This window comes from Podarcis tiliguerta (assembly GCF_965153285.1).
Source record: "Podarcis tiliguerta genome assembly, chromosome: 7".
Taxonomy (NCBI): domain Eukaryota; kingdom Metazoa; phylum Chordata; class Lepidosauria; order Squamata; family Lacertidae; genus Podarcis; species Podarcis tiliguerta.
The window spans coordinates 24,987,373-25,008,122 of NC_139540.1; the positions used below are offsets into that span (position 1 = coordinate 24,987,373).

The 20,750-nt window shown below is 44.7% G+C and overlaps 1 protein-coding gene across 5 annotated transcripts in view; it reads right to left on the minus strand.

The window, feature by feature from the left end:
* The window catches only part of DPY19L4 (dpy-19 like 4), a 65,982-nt gene that overhangs the window by 17,447 nt on the left and 27,785 nt on the right, over positions 1 to 20,750 (minus strand). For 3 of the 5 annotated variants that reach the window (XM_083451055.1, XM_083451056.1, XM_083451053.1), the window contains 5 exons: positions 5,180 to 5,278; positions 3,778 to 3,902; positions 2,595 to 2,685; positions 1,233 to 1,354; positions 505 to 650 (listed from right to left, as the gene is read on the minus strand). In XM_083451055.1, the coding sequence (XP_083307181.1) occupies positions 505 to 650; positions 1,233 to 1,354; positions 2,595 to 2,685; positions 3,778 to 3,840 (422 nt within the window). In that variant the 5' untranslated portion in view covers positions 3,841 to 3,902; positions 5,180 to 5,278. Of the gene's footprint in view, positions 1 to 504; positions 651 to 1,232; positions 1,355 to 2,594; positions 2,686 to 3,777; positions 3,903 to 5,179; positions 5,279 to 10,652; positions 10,925 to 20,750 lie in introns of those variants that run through there. The other 2 variants (XR_014513884.1, XM_083451054.1) reach the window with 2 other exon arrangements.

The window sequence follows — 20,750 nt, forward strand, 5'->3', positions numbered from 1 at the left end:
CACAAAGTATAGCCACAAATTGGAGTATAAACGACATATACAAGAATTAAATACCCTGCCCCGTCATGAAAGGGCATGTGGAAAGCGACAAGCTCTGTCAGGAATCCATATGCCTATAACCTCTCCACAGAGAATTTCGTACGATGGGCTTCAAGACACTTTCCAGACATTTAAAGCCCAACATGCAAACGTAACCAACAAAAACCACAGGACAAAAAGTATTGTGTGTGTGTGTGTGTGTGTGTGTGTGTGAAATAGAAAGGCCACAACCAATTCTTATCCACATGATCCATTTCCCACTCTTATAATATTTCCAGTTACAGAATGAACCTTTCCTGGTAGTGTAATACATCAGCAACTAGAAACTTTCATAAAAGTTCCCTTTGGAAATAGCGTAGAAGGGAAAAGGAAAAGAAAGAATTAGGAATACAGTTGCTTGTTCAGTTCAAGGCAGGGAAAGAACAGCAAATTATGGGGTGGGTGGGTAGTAAAGATTTGCTTTACCTGTTAATAATGAACCAGACAACAGTCAGCATCCCTGCCAGCCAAGTCCCACTCATTAGCCAGCTGGTTACGAACAACGCAGTCACATAGATCCCCTGCAGTCCAAATACTATACCAATGTAAAAATATACTGGCTCAATAACCTCCTGAAAATTAAAGGCATAAATATTTTCAAACACGCAATACTAGCAGCTGAGTTACAACAATAAAGCACCGTTTGAAATTCACAAATGGAAAGAGAAGACCATGAAGCTGATGGGCAGAAAGATAATAACCGGGGGTGGGGAGTAGCAGCAGCACCTTACTGTTGCCGCAAAACACTAACCCCCTTTATAGAGCAAAGGCAAAGGCTATGTGCATGGGTCATTGAGAACCCTCATAGCAATAAACTACAGCCATGCAGTTTTCAGCTTTTCAAAATATAAGATATGGACTTCCTTACACTCCTCAAGCTACTCTTAGGGGTGCTTCCATTAACTGAGACCCCACACCCAGGTCTCAACTAAGGGGCTGATTACACACAGAGGGGGTTGCACTTTCTCTGGGCACATAGAGAACCCTCAGTGCACAGTGTAGCAGTCCTCCGACAGCTCACCACTTATCCATTGAGCGTCTGGATGCACAAATAATGCTCTGGAGGAAAACAAGCTGCTTGCTTTTAGGGCAGCACACTTCTCAACTACTTATCCCCCAGGACTGTAAAGAAACAAGAGGGGGGCAAAGCATACTTCACTGCCAGATGCTTGGTATAAGAGGCTGGCGATCAACTCTGGATACAACGTCATTTGCCGCACAACATTCATGGTCTTCAGCGAGAGAGTCCTGTTGTCATGGGTTAATTGATTAACACCTGAGAATGAGATTTGGGTGAGAGGAAGGGAAGCCAGCATTATTTATGCAATTTCTCAAGATCAACAAAAGGAAGAGTTCTACCATGTTTGGTTTCTGCAACTTGAGCCCTGTTCAGGAGTCATGCCTAAGAATGGAACATCTACATGAGTTGAGGCCAGGCCAACTAGCCTCACCCCCCAATGCCCTTGCATGAACTGGCCCCATCCTTCCCACATTGAGTAGGAAGGTCCAAAGGGTATTCAGCTGAGCAGGCTCTGAAGGCTCCTTGTAATTGGGACCGCAGATGGCACAGTATTCCCAGTTACTGGGAGGCTTCTAAGCATGTTCAGTTGAATGCAGACCTTCCTGCTGAACAAGAGAAGATTGGAGGTGGATGGAATAGATGGAACACCATAGGCAGGACTGATGTGTGCCTGCAAAATCTGCTACTTGTCTTGCCATTCCTTAAATGCTTGAACAGGACTACTGCAGAGGCTACTTGCAAAGGCATAGGGCATCTCCATGGGGTGAAATACAGGAATAGCCTTTAGGATTTCAGGGATCTTGTGCTTTGTGAAAAGCTGCTAGATGCCATCTCATAACATAACAAGTGTAAGGTTAGACACATGTATTGGAGAGCATCTACACCCATTTGCTTGGGAGGCTAGTAACTCCCTTCTAGAACTAGTCCTGTTACAAAGCCTGCATTTGCCTCCTGTTGAAGAATTTGACATGCAGCCTTTGCCACTCTGCAGTGAACACTGCAGCTCCTTGGACGACACAGTGTGCAAGCTTCATTACGCCAGTCCTGAAATCTAGCTCTTTATTTACAATTCATTAGCAGAGCAGGCCCTGCTCTACTCTACAGCTAGCAGCACAATCCAGGGAAAAGAGCTTTTGATGGTGGAGTGAAGTTCTGTGGCTCACAGGGGATTCTCAGCTGTCTCCTGTAGGGGAATAGATCAGCTCCATAGTTCTCCTTTGCCTGACCACTGGGTTAGGGTTTCCAGACCACAAGGCCTAATAGGATTAGAAATAGATTATCCCAGAGCACAAGGGATATAATACACAAGTGGAAGCTTTGATGAACCAACTTTGCGTTGATAAGAAGATGTGCAAACGGAGTTACATAAGCCTGTGCAACAGCTTTGTGCAGTCTGAAAGCTTACACGCTTTCTCTCCTCCGTCACAAGAAGCTACTCAGTACTATCTTTTCTGATTTTGCCTCACTTGCTATTTAGCAAATGTATGTGTCTTACCTCTTTTAAAGGAGGGAGCTCTTAATAAGTCTTTGTAAAATGAGTAGTAAATGGCACCATCACCCTGAAATGTGATTTCTCGTTCAAGCTCCTAGAAAACCAAAACCAAAAACCCAAAATCATATTCTCATTTTATATCAATCAATCAATCTTTATTACGGTCCAGAGACCCAACAAATCATTACAAATCAATACACAATTCATACAGCTTACCTCCAGGTTAAACAAGCATTTTGTTTAGAATATAGGGCTCATTTGTTCTTGCAACCACCGATAAAAACTTTGCCACTGCTAATGTTCTAGCATTTGTCCGGTCTTCCAGTAGGAACCTGACTTAGTGAGCCTCTGATTTTCCCGGGAAAGGTCATTTTATATTCATTTGCCTGGATGACACAACCATCCAATGAGAAAGGATACATCTTTAATAAATCATGGGGAAAGTTTGAGTGGGGTGTCATTTCCATTCATTAATAATCCTAACAGAAATAATGGGTGATAGTCAACTAAGTCATACTCACAGCAAACTGAGTGCAGACAAGTCCAACAATTTCAATGGGTCTGCTCTATTGATGAATGTTGGATATCACCCAATAATAGTTATAAGATGTATTGAGCTATTTGTCAATGAACTTCCACGAGTGGCTCACTACAAAATGTTAACAAGATTTAAAAGCCAACAGTAAAACACAGCAAAAGAACAAAAACACCTCCTCCTTGCATAGAGGCTGTGAAAAATATTTCAATGGAAAAGACCTGGGGCAGCACAAAAATCCAGTTGCAGCTTTTGGCAATTGCAACAACACACTTGTTCACCACAATAATGGGAATTAATCTGGAGTATCTATGAGCTATAAGGAGCTGCCTTTATGTTCTTTCAGAATGACAGCCTAACTAGCTTGATACTGGTACTCCATCTAGTAGCAGCCCTTTTCCAGTACAGAAAGGTGTCTGTACCCACCTGTCCTAGTACGCAAGATGCTTTATCACACTTCAAGTTCAGACCAGCCCAATAAAGGGTGCAGAGAAGGGGGAAAGGGGACATGGCCTGGAGGAAGTTCTGAGGGCCAGACAGAAAGGCTGAGAGGGCCACATTCAACCCAAGAGCTAGAGGCTCCTCTCTTCTGAATAAGGTAAAGGTATAGCGTTTTCCGTATTGTTTATAATTATGATTCTATTTCCTTACCGGCCTGCCAGAGAACCAGAATTTGCGCTCATGGTATGTCGAAAGGTACATGGCATACATCATTCCACTTATGACTGCTGCAAGACAGCCAAAGAAAAGCTTTGCGAAACGTGGAATGAAGACATCTGTAAAGGAATGTTAGGAACGTCACATGAAGCCACCAGGAAGCTTTAGGTCTTGAGCACAAAGAACAAAGCTTTCAAGGCCAAACCAATGGTCCGCCTAATCCCGTATTCTCATATCAGCCAGTTCCAGTGACCTGATCAAGAGTTTCCAACAACACACAGAAGCTACAGACCGCTGTGTGGGTAGTGCCATTATATACTTTAGTCATTATATAGTTCAATCTGGAATTTCCTGTTGCTGATTTTCCTATCTAGCTTCCTGAGGAGTGTGTCCTGGTCTAAGCCTTCCAATGCCATGACCTTCCCCTCTTTGGGGGATGAGGATTTGGAGGAAGAACTGAAGGAAGAACAGGGAACTGTTCACAGGGGGCGAGACACACTGGTTTCCCGTTCCCCAGAACCTCCAGCACAGAAGGAGTCCATTCTGTCAACACCTCTGTGGCCTGAGGAAGTCACGTCATCACCCTCCAACTCTGCGGACTCCAGCTTAGATGCTCCAGCAGAACCACCATTTCCACCACTCTGTAAGCTGCTGAAATGGGCAGAAGAACTTTAACCAGGAAAGCTTCTCTCACTGAAGACAGAGCTTGCCACCCAGACTGAACTGGAGCATTATTTAAGGGGAAACTGCAGTTCTTGGAGTTCTTTAGGGAAAAGCATAAACTGATTTCGTTTCTAGCTACTGTACATTTCTCATGTAGATGGCCCATCAGCAGTATGCCTGTAGGCAAAGGAAGCGACGCACGAACGTGACTGCTTTGCAGAAGAGTAACTGTGAAACCAGCATGAACTGCAGAGTCAACCACTAAGACAGCCTAGCCTTTTGCTTGGCAGTCGTTCCATGGAGAAGAGACAGAATGGTCCACACTTGCAGTAATTGACTGCTAGCCCAAAACCAGCAGTCAATTACTGGAAATCAAATATCATTTACTAGTTTAAGAGGTTTGATAATATGTGTTTTCCCTGCTGGTCTCAAAGAAGAGGGCTTCTCTCTTCCACAGCCAGCACAGAAATGCAGGCTCCTAGTTTTGTAGTCGGCTAGTATTTTATTCTTTAACAGGCTAGAGAAACTTTTGCATGTTGGTGTACAAGGCTGCACTATTACACAGTGTGCTGCAGCCACAAGTTCCCCCCCCCCAATGTAAAGATTTTCACGTGGTGCAACAGAAGAATTGCAAAGTGAATTTGCAAGACAGAGAAAATCTTAATCCATATACATGATTTTACAATGAAAGAAGTAGAGCGCCACGTTAAAAAAAAAAAAGGGCACAACTTACATTTTTTTGACTTTTTCGTTTCCTCCTCATTTTCTTCAGGAGCTTTTCCTTCAGCTTCTGTACTGCTCGGCTTCTTTCTCTGCTTCAGATCTGCAGCTCCTGACAACAGAGCCAGAAGTTATTATTGGGCTGCAATCCTACAAATACACATTCTCTCTCTTATCTGGGAACAAGTCCCATGGAACTCAGTGGGACTTCTTCCAAAAAAGATTGTGTCTCATTAAGTTTTCTAATTAGGTGTGGTGCCCATATATCAGCATAATGCTGAACAATGGCAAGCATCAGCCCCAGTGAACTGTCTGTGCTCAGGGTATTCAAAGGGCAGCCTTCCTACATAAGCAGCCAGACCACCCACCGTCATAGTCAGAGGCCCTGCTTTGCATCTCACTGACATCAACAGAAGGCTGGCTGGCATTTTCAGTTTTAGTGCCCATGTTGTGGAACTCCCTAACCTGGGAGGCCCAAGTGGACCCCTTTCCATGGCACTGAAGAGCACCGAGGAACAATTGCAAAATAACAAATAATAGGTATCAGAAGGCAAGTGCAGAGTGAGGGCACTTGCAGGCAGATGTCTTAATCCTTCTCCCGCTGTGCCAATTCTCCTCTGCCAATTACTATCGCTACCTTGGCTGATTTTAACCTGTTTTTAATTCATCCAGATTCCAAGGCCAGAAATTAAGTACATGGGGAGGGAAAGGGGGGAGGGAATTGGCAGGAGAGTCTTCAGACACAAGACTTCTGCCCACTGACACTCCTACAAACTCCCACCAACACATTCGCAAGAAAAAGCATTTTAAAAGAACTGGGGGTTTTTTGGGAGGCGACCCCTAAATTGGGGAGAATTCCCAAAAAGGGCCCAACGAGGACTGAACATGCTCAGCAGGCACTGACTGTTGTTAGGGAGGGGGGCTGAAAATCAAGGCAGGGGGAATGAAATGGCCAGAACCCTGAACAGCTCCCCACTACAACATTTTCTTACAGGTTCTACTTGTGATCTCCTATGAGAAGACCTCCTGCAAATCTGTGTGTCAGAGGGAGACTTTTAGCTAAGTAGAGATCATTATTCCAGACTGCATCTGTACTGGAACACTTTTAAACTATTTTTATATGTGAAGCTGTTTTTTAATTATTTTTACACTTTTCTGGTTTCACCAGTGTATCTATTTTCTTTGTTCTATAATTGTGCCTTTTATTGTTGTAAACTGCCTTGGGACCTTGTGGTAAAGGGCAGGTAAGTAATCTATTTTTTAAAAAAAGGTACAGCTTTGAACACTACAGCTCTATACCACTGGTTATTTTACCGCACACAGACAAGACTATGCAAATTAACGTTTTTTCACACAGTTGAGCTTCAAAATCTTCTTTATAACAGGAAGGTCTAAATAAAAAGCATTAAAACACCCACACTGTAACACAGAGGAAGTCAGCTAAATGACGTACATGTTGATTTTACAGACTGCTGAACTGTGACCAAAACACACAAGCAAACTGCTTCTGTTTAGTTTCCTGCTGCTTTAAAAACAAGGAAAATATTGTTTTCACTCCTGAATACCTTTTACCAAGGTGAAAGGGAAAGTTGAGCAAGGTTAAGTGCTAAAAATAGGTCTACGATTTTCCACTCTGACACATAATTAGGATGGTTAGCATTTCAAAGGACCCCCATTATGGGGGCAGGGCAGGGGACTAGAAGCTATTAACCACAAGCTACAATACCTAAATAGAATCTCCACATCTCCAGGGGTGAAACACTTCTGAATACCAGATCCTTGGAAAAAGCAAGGTCCCATCTGCACTATACATTTAAAGCAGTATCATACTAATTTAAACAATCATGGCTTCCCCCAAAGAATCCTGGGAAATGCAATTTGTTAAGGGTGCTGAGAGTTCTTAGGAGATCCCTATTCCCATCACAGAGCTAAGATTCCCAAAGTGGTTTAACAATCAACCCCAGGGAACTCTGGGAATAGTTAGCTCACTAAGGGGAACAATAGTTTCTAAAGTTTCTCAGCACCCTTTAAAAAGGATTCTTTGGGGGAAGCCTTGACTGTTTAAAGCGGTATGATACTGCTTTACATGTATGGATGGGGCCACAAGACTCTGTGGGTCTTGGCCAAATTCAGCAGGACTCTTCATGCGTTCTTATGAAACAAGTTTGTCAGGCTCACGAAGCCCAATAAACATTACAAACCTCTTTCCACAGAGAAGATAAAAATCTCAGTCATCCTCAATCACTAAAAACAATCTAGATAATCTCAGTCAGAATTGTAGTCCCTTATCCAGAATTTGGAGATTTTCAGAGATGCAAATGACATTCTGAATTCTGAGCTGGTCTGTCCAGATGTTTAGGATATCTAAAATACTATATACTGATCTTTGAAGGTAAACACATTCAAAATACCAAACAAACCTGATATGAGCAGCACTATGTTGTGCAACAAAGCCAAGAATGTTATGATGTGATAAGGTCATATCTAAAGCAAAATGCTAAGTTTCCTTTCAAAAATAAGTATCTGTAAAGGAGATAAGGAGATTGTCCAAGGGTGCAAAAACAACAGTTGCTTAAGGTCACTGTCCAGCCCCACTTCTCTTAATCTTTTCCCAGGTTGGGGAGCGAGCAGAGTGGGTGAGTAACAGAAATGGGAGGTGGAAGAGGGCAGGTGGTTTATGGCTGCAGGTGTGTATGATGGTGGATGCGGACTGGGGAACAGGGCACATTAAACATATTGCAAAATGAGATACAAGCAATATGTCAATGAAAAATACACCAGCTTGCAACGACGGCAATAATAAATAAAAGTTTCTCTTGGTGCCAATTGCTCAACTACCTTAAAACAAGCATGATATAACCAAGCCAGTGCTTCAAGGATAACAGTGTTAGGGTAACAGGCCACCACTACTCTTTTTTCTTTAATGCACGCTCATTTGGAGGATGCTTGCAAAATGCATGCATAGACTTTAACTGCTTAGGTAGGTTTAGCTTATTAGTCAAAAGTTAACACTTGACTGAGCACATGTACTGCATCTGAGTTTTTTATATTGCAAAGACCACTGTTGCATTTGAGCCACATGGAAAACTCTCATCATCTATACGTATGTTGAACCTGTCACCCAGAAGTATGTTCTACAAAATTATTAAAACTTTAAGACAGTATGCTTCAAAGAATGAAAAAAACAACTTAATAATACTATGTTTAGGTTATGTAGCTTAGACCAAATTCTAATTGAAGGAAAGGGGAAAGAAAGATAACAGTAAGCCAAATACAGTGGTATCTCAGTCTATGTTCACGAACTATTTGGAAAACGAACTCTGCAAAACCGGAAGAAGGTGTTCCAGTTAGCGAGCTTTGCCTCAGAAGCCAAACGGTGGAAGGGCACCTGCAGCAGGAGGCCTCAGTAGGGAAAGCACGCCTCGGTTTAAGAACGCTTTGGTTTAAGAACGGACTTCCGGAACGGATTAAGTTCGTAAACCATGGTAAAGGTAAAGGTTAAGGGACCCCTGACCGTTAGGTCCAGTCACGGACAACTCTGGGGTTGTGGAGCACATCTCGCTTTACTGGCCAAGGGAGTTGGTGTACAGCTTCTGGGTCATGTGGCCAGCATAACTAAGCCGCTTCTGGCGAACCAGAGCAGCGCACTGAAACACTGTTTACCTTCCCACCAGAGCGGTACCTATTTATCTACTTGCACTTTGACGTGCTCTCGAACTGCTGGGTTGGCAGGAGCAGGGACCAAGCAATGGGTACCATTGTATAAAAATCTGGTGGTGTGTTAAATGAAAGTTTCTGTATTTACATTAGTTTATAGAATTGTCCTTATAGATATGAGTGTGGTTAAATATTCTGAGATAATTTGGGGCACATATTCAGTGGTAGGGACGTCACATGATACTTAAGAAATACACAAGCACTTTTGTAACTCCCAGGCTGGGGTACTAACAATGCACTCTACATTGATCTGTCATTGAAAACTGTTCAGAAACTTCAGTTAATTCAAAATGTGGTGTCTCATTCATTATCAACCACTGAGAGCACAGTACAACCATGCTAGGAGATCTGGCACCGGCTTCCAATTGGCTTCCTGACACAATGAAAAGCACCAGTTTCAACCTTTAAACCAGGGGAACCGATTTCAGTCCGAGGCCCACATTCCCCTCTGAGTGTAAATTTGACCTTTGTAAGGTAGGGTAGTTTCCACATATGCTCACAACTCCTCTCTATCCTCCACACATGGAAGCAAGAGTTCAAGGACATATGCAAATCTGGCAAAAACTCTTTAAGGAAGGTGCAAAGCAGGGCTGGTTAACAGTGTGGCCAGGGTGGGTGTGCAGCCTGCAGGGAGTCCTGAAGGCCAGGCATGAAGGGTCCCTGGCCATTTCGGTCCCAGGCCAAAGATTTTCTAACCCCGCTTTGAACCTAACTGAAAACAGCCTTGGTCCAAGGGGGTGCTGGGAGAGCTCAGAGTCCTATCTTTGCCAGAAGCTAAAGACCAGGACTTCTCTTTCATCAATAGATCTGGCAGGCCATCTTGCTTCTGTTTTACAAGGTTGGTGCAACAATATTTTTGTTGCAACAACCGCTGGAGTTGGAAAGGCAAGATCTTGCTGAGCTGACATATGTCTTTCTTTCTTTCTTTCTTTCTTTCTTTCTTTCTTTCTTTCAAACAAGAACCAGATAGAGGGCTGTTAATATAATTTTGTTCCACTTCTTCAAATGTCTATACCTGCCAACTTTGGTACAAGATATGCTGTTTATTTGTGCATTTAATACAATCTTGCTTAAACCTTGTTTCATCAGAAGCCACCTTGAGGGTCCCATCAAATCATACCGGCGGTTTAGACTTTTCAAAACTTTAAAAAGGCACAGAAGATGGAAGCAAATGAGTATGAAAGCCCATTAAAACAAACATGGGTTGTACCTCCTCACACAGAAAGCTCTTCCGTGTAGGAAGACGCACAAGAACCCCATATAACGCAGAGAGCATCAAAACCATCACACACCCCTGTTGGGCGCCTGCAGATTTCGCTCCCCCCCCCCCAAAGTGCTTCCTGTCCAGAGAACTCCTTAACAGGCAAAGCACATTCCTTGAAAAAACCAACCGCTTACTTTTGTCACCTGCGTTTCGAAAAGCCTGGTTTCACCTGTGTCACAATTGTTTGCAGAAACTGAGAAGCCAAAAGAGAGAGGGAGGGAAAAAAATCCACATACACACTGACTTGTACAGGGACGAAGGGGAGTTAAATGCCCACCTGGTCGTCCTCGCCTTCCTAACTCCGTCCCCACGAGCCCTTTGGCTTCCCAGTGCCCACATTCCTTCTTGCATTTCAGTGAGCCCGACACACGCCCCACATCCTAATCTAAACCCGCAGCGCCTTCCTCCAGCCCGGCCGCGGAGCCCCGCAGCCCCAGGGCGAGAGGGGTGGGGGGGGGGCCTGGGAAGGAGAAAGGGAAGCGCGCGGCACGTCCCAAGCGCCCACCTTCCTTCTCCATCTCCAGCCGCCGCCGCGAACGAGCCCCCGGAGGTGTGGAGCCGGCCTCTCCGGAGCTCAGGGGCCGGCCGGGGTCTCCCGTTCCTTCTTTCCCCCGCGCCCGGCCGCACTCGAGCCCCACACGCCCCGCTCGGGCTGCAGAAGAGGCGGCCTCTCGCTTCCCGTCAGCGTCCCTCTCGCTCAACCAGCATCTCTCTCTTCTTTTCCTCCTTCAAGGCGGAAGCGGAACGTCCTGCTCGGGGATCGAGGGAGCAGGAGGCGCGTATTTCGGGCGCGTACCGAGGCAGAGACGCGTCTCCCGCGCACGACTTCCGCCCTGGTGCCAGCCTCGGGTGCAAGGCGCGGAACAAAGGCTTCCCAACCTCTCTTTTGCTCTGTATTGCTTATGATGATAATGCAGGTTCATCCGCACGCACAGTTGCAGGCTAGGAAGCGAATTCTCCACTGTGCAGGATGAGATTTGTTCCTGTCTCCTGTTACTACAATTTAAGTCTCAGGACTAAACCTATGCTCACATCATTATTATGTTTAAGAAACACATTTGCATTTAGTATTTCACATTCCTAACCTCCACATAGTGGAAGACAGAAGTGCCTGGCGTGCTCTGGTCCATGGGGTCACGAAGAGTCGGACACGACTGAACGACTAAACAACAACAACAACCTCCACATAAGACAGTTCATCCAAGTCACCCCATTTTACAAGAAGCCCCATTTTACAAGATTACGCTATTAAAGTTGTTGATTGGCTCAGGATCACTCAATGAGCTTCAATAGCGAGCAGGGATTCAAACTCTGGTATTGTAGTTCCAACTCACAGGGCTCTTTGACTATACAGTGGTACCTCAGGTTACATACACTTAATGTTACAGACTCTGCTAACCCAGAAATAGTGCTTCATGTTAAGAACTTTGCTTCAGGTTGAGAACAGGAATCGTGTTCCAGCGGCGCGGCAGCAGCAGGAGGCCCCATTAGCTAAAGTAGTACTTCAGGTTGTAGCAGGAAAACACCCCCCCCCCATCATTCAGTTTGTACAGACTTCACACACACTCACACTCACACACTACATACGCTAGACTTCTGTTATAAATTCATTGAAAATCAACCATACATCAGATTTGCACTGTTCCACTTTTATTTTACTCCATGAAGGAAGGACTACAAAATGGGGAAGGTTTGATACAGGCCACCATAATCCCTTGAGCATAGCAGCACATCCACAGGAGCCCTGCCCAGTTGCTATGCCAACCCTGATGGTCCTAGACAGAAGACCATCAACTACACAACAGATTGCATACACGAGTGGATTCAACACGGACTATAACAAAAGAACAGTGATTGGATTCCCCCTCAGGGGGCAGGAAACTGCGACTACCTTTTGTCTTCAGAAAATGACTCCTGGGGAGGGGGAAAGAGGGGAACCAGCCAGGTGACAGGGCACTCAGGTTACCACCACAACTCCTCCCTCAACCCCTCCTTTCTGTAATGTATGCATGATGTTTCTGGGGGTGGGCTTGACCTAGAGGAGGGGAATTTCAAAAGTTTTTATAAGGTCTTGCACACCATTTTCTGGGTCTTTCCTCTCTCCTGCGAGTGAGGGGAACACCCTGCTGCAACAGTACAATAAAGGCCAAGCCTACAGGCTGCTGATTTGCTCCAATTTACTCTGGTTGGTGTCTTTACTTTTTGTCCAAGGGAGCCCTCAGATTTTTCCGGTAACAAGGTTAAGAACAGTTTCAGGTTAAGTACGGACCTCCGGAACGAATTAAGTACTTAACCTGAGGTAGCATTGTACAGTATATGACACTCTTTGTGAACTGCCTAGTTAGTCTAAAAAGAGAAGTTGTCAGTCTAGGACTAGGTTCAAAAGACAGCAACCAAAATGATCAAGGGGCTCGTGCAACTCTCCTCTGAGGAAAAGTTGCAACAGTTGATGCTTTTCAGTTTAGGGGGGAAGTGGCAGTGTATAAGATACTATGCATGGTTTGGAGAAAGTTCATAGAAGTTTCTCTCATAATTTAATCTATGTATTCCACTTTTCTAACAACATTGAATTTGCAGCAGCTCCCATTAACCACAGCAATACAATTGCTAACACATTTGTAAAGCTAAGCAGGGTCTGGTATGGTTTCAATTTGGGTGGGGAACTATGTGTTGAGATTCCCACATATTTTGCTGTGTTAATGCTGGTGTTTATGCTTTTAAAGTACACTGCCTGCAGATTTGATGTGAAAAGCAGCACAGAACTGTTATAGTAAATAACTGCATACAATTTACCTCTCAAAGCTAATGTATACAGATCACATACCCTCCATTTAAAGGCCAACTATGTTAATCTTTGGCACTGCAGCAGCTGAAGCAAAAGCAAAAAGGAGTGCTTTGGCACCTTAAAAACTAACAAATGTACCATGGCATAAAAGCCCACTTTGTAAGATGCATGAGGAGGGGGAAATTATTAAAAAGGGAGGCCAGAAGGCTTAGCAATGCAAAGGAGCTATTACTTAGCAGACAAGAGCCAGGAAAGGGGCTAAAAGATTCTATTGAAGTTGGTGTGCGACCCACTCTCCCAACAGGTAATGAATGAATTGGCAAAGAGCGGTCATTAGTGTACATGAATGCCTAACAAGGGACAATAACCTTCTATGGCGAGCTAGTCACTCCCAGTCTCTGTTCGAAGCATCTTTGATAGTGTCAGATTTGCATATGAATTCCATTGCTCAGCAGTCTCACTCAGTAGAGTACTGCTCAGAAAACAATGGTGAATCATTTCAGTCTCTTTGGGCATTCAGTGGCAGGCTTGAAAGTTGCCATACTTCAGCAGCAAAATGTTTCAAAGGGAGACCCTAGCTTGAAGCTACTGAATCAGAATTCATATGCAGATTTGGCACTATCTGACTTGGAATAGAGAAGGGGAGTGCTAGCTCACCACAAAGCAACTGCTGCTAGTTACGTCTTCATTTGTGCTTTATATCTTGCTTTGCCAGTCTGGAGCGGGTCACCCTCACTGATGGATTCCTTTACCCGTTTTTTCCACCCGATCTTGCTTCTGTTTGGCTCTGTACAGACCTTTCCCCCTTGCTCTGTTTGTCTGCTGCACATCTGAAAAAGTGGACTCTGGCCCACAAACGCTTCTGCCATTATCAGTGTCTTAATCTTCAGGACTCCTTGTCACTTTATTTTTCTTTCAGACAAATTTAAAGCACATTCCCCCACCCTCCAAAGAATCATGGGAACAGTATCTTACCCCACACAGAGCTACAGTCCTCAACACTCTTAACAAGATAGTTCCCAGGATTTTTTGGGTGGGGGATCTGCTTTCAGTGTGCTTTCAATGTATGGCGTGTATGCAGCCACACAACTTACACTGAGTCAGACCATTAGTCCCTCTAGCTCATGGTTTCCCAAACCTGGGTTTCCAGCTCGTCTTGGACTACAACCAGTGGTCAGGGATGCTGGGAACAGTAGTCCAAAAATAGTTGGAGACCCAAGTTTGGGAAACCCTGCTCTAGCTCAGTATTAACAGTGACTCCCAAGAGTTTTAGGTAGGGTCCTCTCCCAGACCTACCTGGAGATGCTGGGGGTTGAATTGAGATGTTCTGCATGCAAAGCCAATGCTCTAACACTGAGCCAAGACCCACCCTTCTTGCTTTTCGGAAAGAAAGCTGACTCTGCATGCTTCAGAATGCACAATATAAGCATTTGTAAATGTAGTGTTTATAATTCTTATTACAATGCCTTTCCATTGAAGCAGATTTCTTAATTAGTTCATATCAGGGGAACCACCCCATGTAATTATTGTAGCTAACCCATATCTATGAGGCCAAGTATTTATTGCTGATGAACAAAGGGCTTTCCCTTTATTTATTTTTTTAACTTGTTATCCCATATTCTCTCTAAGGAGTTCAGAATAGCATGCAAGGCCCTTCCTCCTGCCTCCAATTTTATCCAGGCTGACAACAACTCTGTCAGGTAGGCTATCAGATACCTGAAAGGCTGTCACATGGAAGATGGAGCAAGCTTGTTTTCTCCTGCTCCAGAGGGCAGGACCCGAACCAATGGATCCAAATTACAAGAAAGGGGATTCAGACGAAACAGAGTAAGGAGAACTTTCTGACAGTAAGAACTGTTTGACAGTGGAACCAACTCCCTTGGAAAGTGGTGGACTCTTATTCATTGGAGGTTGGGTGACCATCTGTCAGGGATGCTTTGGCTGTGATTCCTGCATTGCACAGGGCTGGACTATATGACCCTCGAGGTCCCTTCCAACTCTATAATTCTCTGATGCTCTGAAAGAATGGTTGACGAAAGATGATCAGGTAACAGGATCAGGAGAGTATTGTTGCTCTTGAGTAACTCACCTGGTTAGAGCATGGTGCTGCTGATAATGCCAAGGTCACAGGCTTGATCCCCATATAGGGCAGCTGCATATTCCTGCATTGCAGGGGGTGAGACTAGATTATCCTCAACGGTCCCTTCCAACTCTGATTTTATGATTCTGCTTTTGGGCTTCCCATAAGCATCTGGCTGGCTCTGTAAGATCAGGATGCTGGACTGAGATGGGTCTTGAGATCCACCAGGATTCTTCTTAAACTTCATGGCTGAGCAGGGCTTATGAACCATTTTCTCGCCTTCCCCGCCCAGTCCCAAACCCCACTACTAGTCGTACATGCCCAGAGCACAAATCCCATTGCGGTGATGTTGGGGAAGAGTTCCTTTTTGTCCTGCGTTGGTAACATTGCTATCATTAATATGGGGCATACCAATGCAAACACATCAACAGAGAAAACACACTTCTTTGCTGCCTTGCGATCTTGGGTATATCCAAGGAAGGGCATTTAAACCTTTCTGAGAATCTTGGCCCTCCCCTTCTTAAATCTGAAATAAATTATCCTCAGGAAGATGTTGCTGCAGTAACTGTTTATGGCATTTCAGTTCATGGATAACTTTGTTTAGTCTCCTATTTAAATGAGAGAAAGTAACATTTTGGGAGGCACAGGGCTCTAAGTGCTTCCACATGATTCAGGCTCCAATCCCATTCACACTTACCAGGGGGTAAAACCAAGTGAAGCCGGTGCAGTTTTGCCTTGGAGTAAATGGGAAGAGCAACCGCTTTGCATGTGGAAGGTTCCAGGTCCAATTCGCAGCATCACCAGGTGGGGCTGGAAAGGACTCCTGCCTGAAAGCCCGGAAAGCTGCTGCCAGCCAGCGTAGACAATACTGAGCTAAATAGACCAATGGTCTGACTCAGTAGAAAGCAGCTTTCTATGTTTCAAATAACTACATACTTAAACGAACTACATTGTCCAAACTAGAGAATGTTTTTTTTTATTCATTTGGACCTTGGCTGTTTATTTAAAACCTGTTTTTGTTTTATGCCTGGTAACCTACGGACCATTTTCCCACACCCTCGTTTAATAATTCCGCAAAACACTATGCGTATCCAGTAAAGTTGGCCAAGAGTATTCAAGCACGCATACATATTTATGCATAAGTACATGCATGATATAATAAAATATATGTTTGCTGTCATTATGACCAAAAAATGATGTGGCGTTTGTTGATGATTTCATAGAGACCCTCCAAAATGCCAAAGGCTGCAAGAAACCCTTGTGCCTCTAGAGGGCAGGGTTGCTGCTCTTCCCTTCCCACCTTTGTATTCAAAATATCACAGTAGAAAGTAGAATGGGGGAAAGCAGGAGACAGGTTACCATTCAAGTATCCATGGCACTCAGCTGATTCCTACTAGCACACATAGATAAGCAGCTCTGCCTCTCTATCTCTGTCTCTCTCCCTCTTTACTAACAGAAGCAGGGATGGGGAACCTTTTTCTCAGCTCGAGGGCTGAATTTCCTTGAGGGCGAGATTCCCAGAGCTGCATGCCAATGGTGGGCAGGGCTAGAGCCGGCCCACTCATGAGGTAGGGTGAAGCACCTCAGGTAGCGGAAGTGCAAGAGGCCCCACTGCTTCCACCGCCAGAAGAACACGTTCCAGTGTGCAACGTAGCCACTCGTTTCCCCCATCCCCGGATGGTGAAGCCCAGCGGCAACGCTTTGTGGAAAACTCTGGCTCTCGCCAAGTTTGGTGACAGCCAGGACATTCCAGATTCAGAAGTTGGGGAGCACAGGGGGTGAAGGCATGAGGCAACAATTCCCATTTTGCCTCAGGCGGCAAAACGGGACAGGCCACTCATGGGTGCAGCCAGAGGCAAATGTGGGTTGGCCGGTGTACATAGGCACTGGCTCCTAGGGGCCGAGGCAACTTTGGGCCCTCCAATGTTCTTTTTGATAGCAATACCCATCAACTTGGGGGGGGGGCTCCCTGAGCTAGCTCAGAAAGCAGTTCAATTGGGAAAGGACTAAGCTTTGTTCAAGGATTCACTGAGGTTCTGTGACAACAACATCATGGTGGATTTGGAGCAGATCTGGATGGCTGCTCAAGCAAGAGCAGGGAGCTGCTGGACTGACCCTGTAGTCATCAAAGCCTGTCAGCTTCCAGAGCATCTCTTGGTACTGATATGTGGCTTCTCCCCACCCCTCATCCTCCAAAAACAATCCTATGCAGAAGGCAGGGACTTCATCTATCAAGGGTGGAGTCGACAGAGGAGAAAAGGCTCTTCCTAGCTGACCATGCAGCTTTTAAATGTCAAGAGGAAAAGGACAGAAGCTGCTCCTTTGTTGCTTGTTGTCAGCCACCCCCAACTCCTATTAAAATGAGGGAACATGGTAACCCAGATACTGCAGAGCAAAACCTCCTGATTGTTCAGAACAGCAGGCCTCATCCTGAAGCCTTTACAGCACAGAGAGGCAGATTTCAGCTTACTTTGGGTTTTTACTGCCACCAACCTAAACGAGATACGAAAAAGTGGATTGGGGCAGCCAGGTGGATTGGATATACATTAAGGGTCAAGGAACAGGATACTTTTTTGCACAATCCCCTCATGGTTCCACCCACCCAAACTCCTGCTTTTTCTATTATGGCAACCTAATGAAGTATTTTGGTGGTTAGACAATCTTGGCATCTACTGCAACTCCCCCAAGGTCTATCAGGAGATGCTGCACACCCTACTTTATCGGAATCAAAAAAATTCCACCTGGTGCAGATAGGTGAATTGGTGTTAAGAAGTATGTTGGTGTTTGCTGGCAGCTCTTCTATGGATGGGAAAGCACTGCAGCTCTGTGGTAGAACATCTGCCTTGAATGCAGAAGGTCCCAGGTTCAATTCCTGGAGAAAGCTCTGGGGAGTCACTGCCTGTCAATGTAGACAGTGCTGAGCTGGATGGAGTCAGCATAAGGCAGATTCTGATGTTCAAGTTCCCTACTTTGACAAAAGCTGGACAACCTAATTCCCTGACTTCCAGCACTCTGCAGAGAGGCAAAGCAGGGCTATTCTATTGCCTCTGCTGAGAGACTAGCTACCCCTTAACTGTCACTTGGTGGCAGCCTTTCCCATCAGGCAACCTGAATGGGTTCAGTCCCAGTTGGTCTTTATAAGGTGTGACACATTAGAAGAGAAGTGGTGCATAATCTTGGTTCTTTTGTTCTCCCTCCTCATCTTTTTTCCTTATGTGTCATGTTTCCTTAGGTTGTAAGTCCGAGGGCAGAACTCTTACTACTTACTTCTAAGCCTCTCTGGAGTGGGCCAAAATGCTTTAAATAAATAAACCTGAATGTTCTGGTTCAAAGCACACCATGTGACCAAGCCCTGATATTTTGGGGGAAGGGGGAAAGAGGAGCTTATGTGTCAGAGAGAAATCTAGGCCAGATTCAGTCAACAGTTTTTAATATAGTCATCAAGAGAGTGACATGTTTGTGTGCTTGCCGACCCATTCATTCCAAGTATGAGGTGTGAGAGAATGTCAGTCTAAGAAAAGTATTGAAAGCTAAAGTTCCACAGGATGTGGTGTAGGCCCCAGCACATCGAATAAAGCAAATTTAAAATAAATAGGCAATATGTGATGGATAAAAGTCAGACATAAAACAGTCAGGCACACAGGATACAAACATTTTAAGTACAGTGGTACCTCGGGTTACATACGCTTCAGGTTACATACGCTTCAGGTTACAGACTCCACTAACCCAGAAATTGCGCTTCAGGTTAAGAATTTTGCTTCAGGATGAGAACAGAAATCGTGCTCCGGCGGCACAGCAGCAGCAGGAGGCCCCATTAGCTAAAGAGGTGCTTCAGGTTAAGAACAGTTTCAGGTTAAGAACGGACCTCTGGAACGAATTAAGTACTTAACCCGAGGTACCACTGTAGGTGGATTGCAAATTCCCACATAACATTTTATGTATAAACCAGCCACTCAACGATCCTTTTAAAAATGTAAATGCATGGGAGCACCTAATGTCTCAGCATTGGTGACACCAACTTGGTATGGATCTTGTCAGCCCATTTGTGTGGGAAACCACTGCAAGCATACGTGCCCAGTTCTGCCCAACATGGGGGGCTCGTTGCATGAGCATGACGTCACACTGCAACACACACGTGATGTCACATGCATCAGGAGGAGGCTGCAAAGCCTGGAGGGGCCCTCTGCCACTGCATGGAGGCCCGGTGATGCCCTTCGTCACTGTGGAGAGGCCTGCCGCTTGCAAGGCCCGGCCCATCAAGATTGGTGGGCACTCAGTCCTGTCCCCACATACTTTGGGGGCACCTATAACATTAGAAAGGGCCATGAGGCAGCTGCTGTTTTGAAATAATCCTACAGGATGTAGACACCCAGTTTTCAGGCAACTTAGGAAATCTTGTGTAATTTCTGAGAAGCAAAAGTGGGTCAATAAATCAAGGTGTGGCTTTGGGAGCACTAGGCAGGAAATGCATATTATTTCCACACTTTCTGAATCACGGACAACATGGCACCTGAGATCAGCTTACATTTGATGTTGTTGTTGTTTTTGTTAGCCTTACAAGATCCTCAAGTTAAGTGATATTAGGAAAGAATTGGGAGAGCAAGAAAGTAGGTGAAATGACAGCTACAGATGTTTGCCCTTTGTAAATATTATGAGAACTGGGTTGCAATGATGCAGAGCCGCCCTGTTGCATAAAAGCTTTCTCCTGGGAAATTTCCGGCTGTAGGTGCATTCTTTGCCTATCGCGTGTAAACTTGCCAGAGAGATGATTCACAATATTTTGCTTCCTGCTTCTCGCGCCATAAATGGATTGTTGCTACCTACAATTGTTCTCAGCTTTGACAGCAATTCCCGTAATAATTAACAGAGGAGAGCAACTGTTATGTATGACACAGAACCTGACAGTTGAACAAGAGTCAGGAAGGCTTCTGAAGTCTAATGACTAAGAATCTGCACTACAAATTAGGGCACTTCTGTTTTAAATCTCACCTTTACTATGAACTCAGTAGGAGTGCAAGCCTATGCACACTTATGCAGAAGGAAGTCCTACTGAACAGAGTGGCACTCACTTCTGAGTAAACATGCAGAGGATTCTGCTGTAGTCATTTGGACCGGATGACCTCCAAAATCCCTTCTAATTATATAGTTCTAGGTTTCCTTTGGCAAGCATTCACAATATGGGGATAACATCCTCTTCTCATATTGTGGTGTTATCAATAATATCAACTTGCCTGCTAAAAGCACCCAGAGTGGTGTACAGCCTAATCTGAAAATGATGCACTACTATCAATAAGAAGTCCAAAAATAAATAAATTAAAAGCCATTATGAAGAACATACAAACACTATGTTGTTGGCATCTGTCTGTCTCGGGAGACAGTGGAAGAGTGAGCCTTAAGGAGTAAAGTCAAACCATTGGACAGTTACAGTTTCTGCTGTGGAGACCAACACGGGAGAGACATGTTTTATTGCAGGTGGGGCAGATGAAGGTGTCTGGTTTTGCTGCTACAGATGCGCCATGACATTTCTTCTCTCTGCACTCCTCCTAGTGGTCATTCCTCCTCTTGTCACTGCTGTGGATATACAACCTGCCTTTAAAAGCTAAGTATTACTATTAAAACTGCTAGGTGCCAACAAATGGTTGGTTGTTCAATATCAAACTCATGATGCAATGTGTTTCTTTTTTTATCAATCATCCATTCACAAACTGACACCTTTTTCATAACGGTGGGCTGGAAGC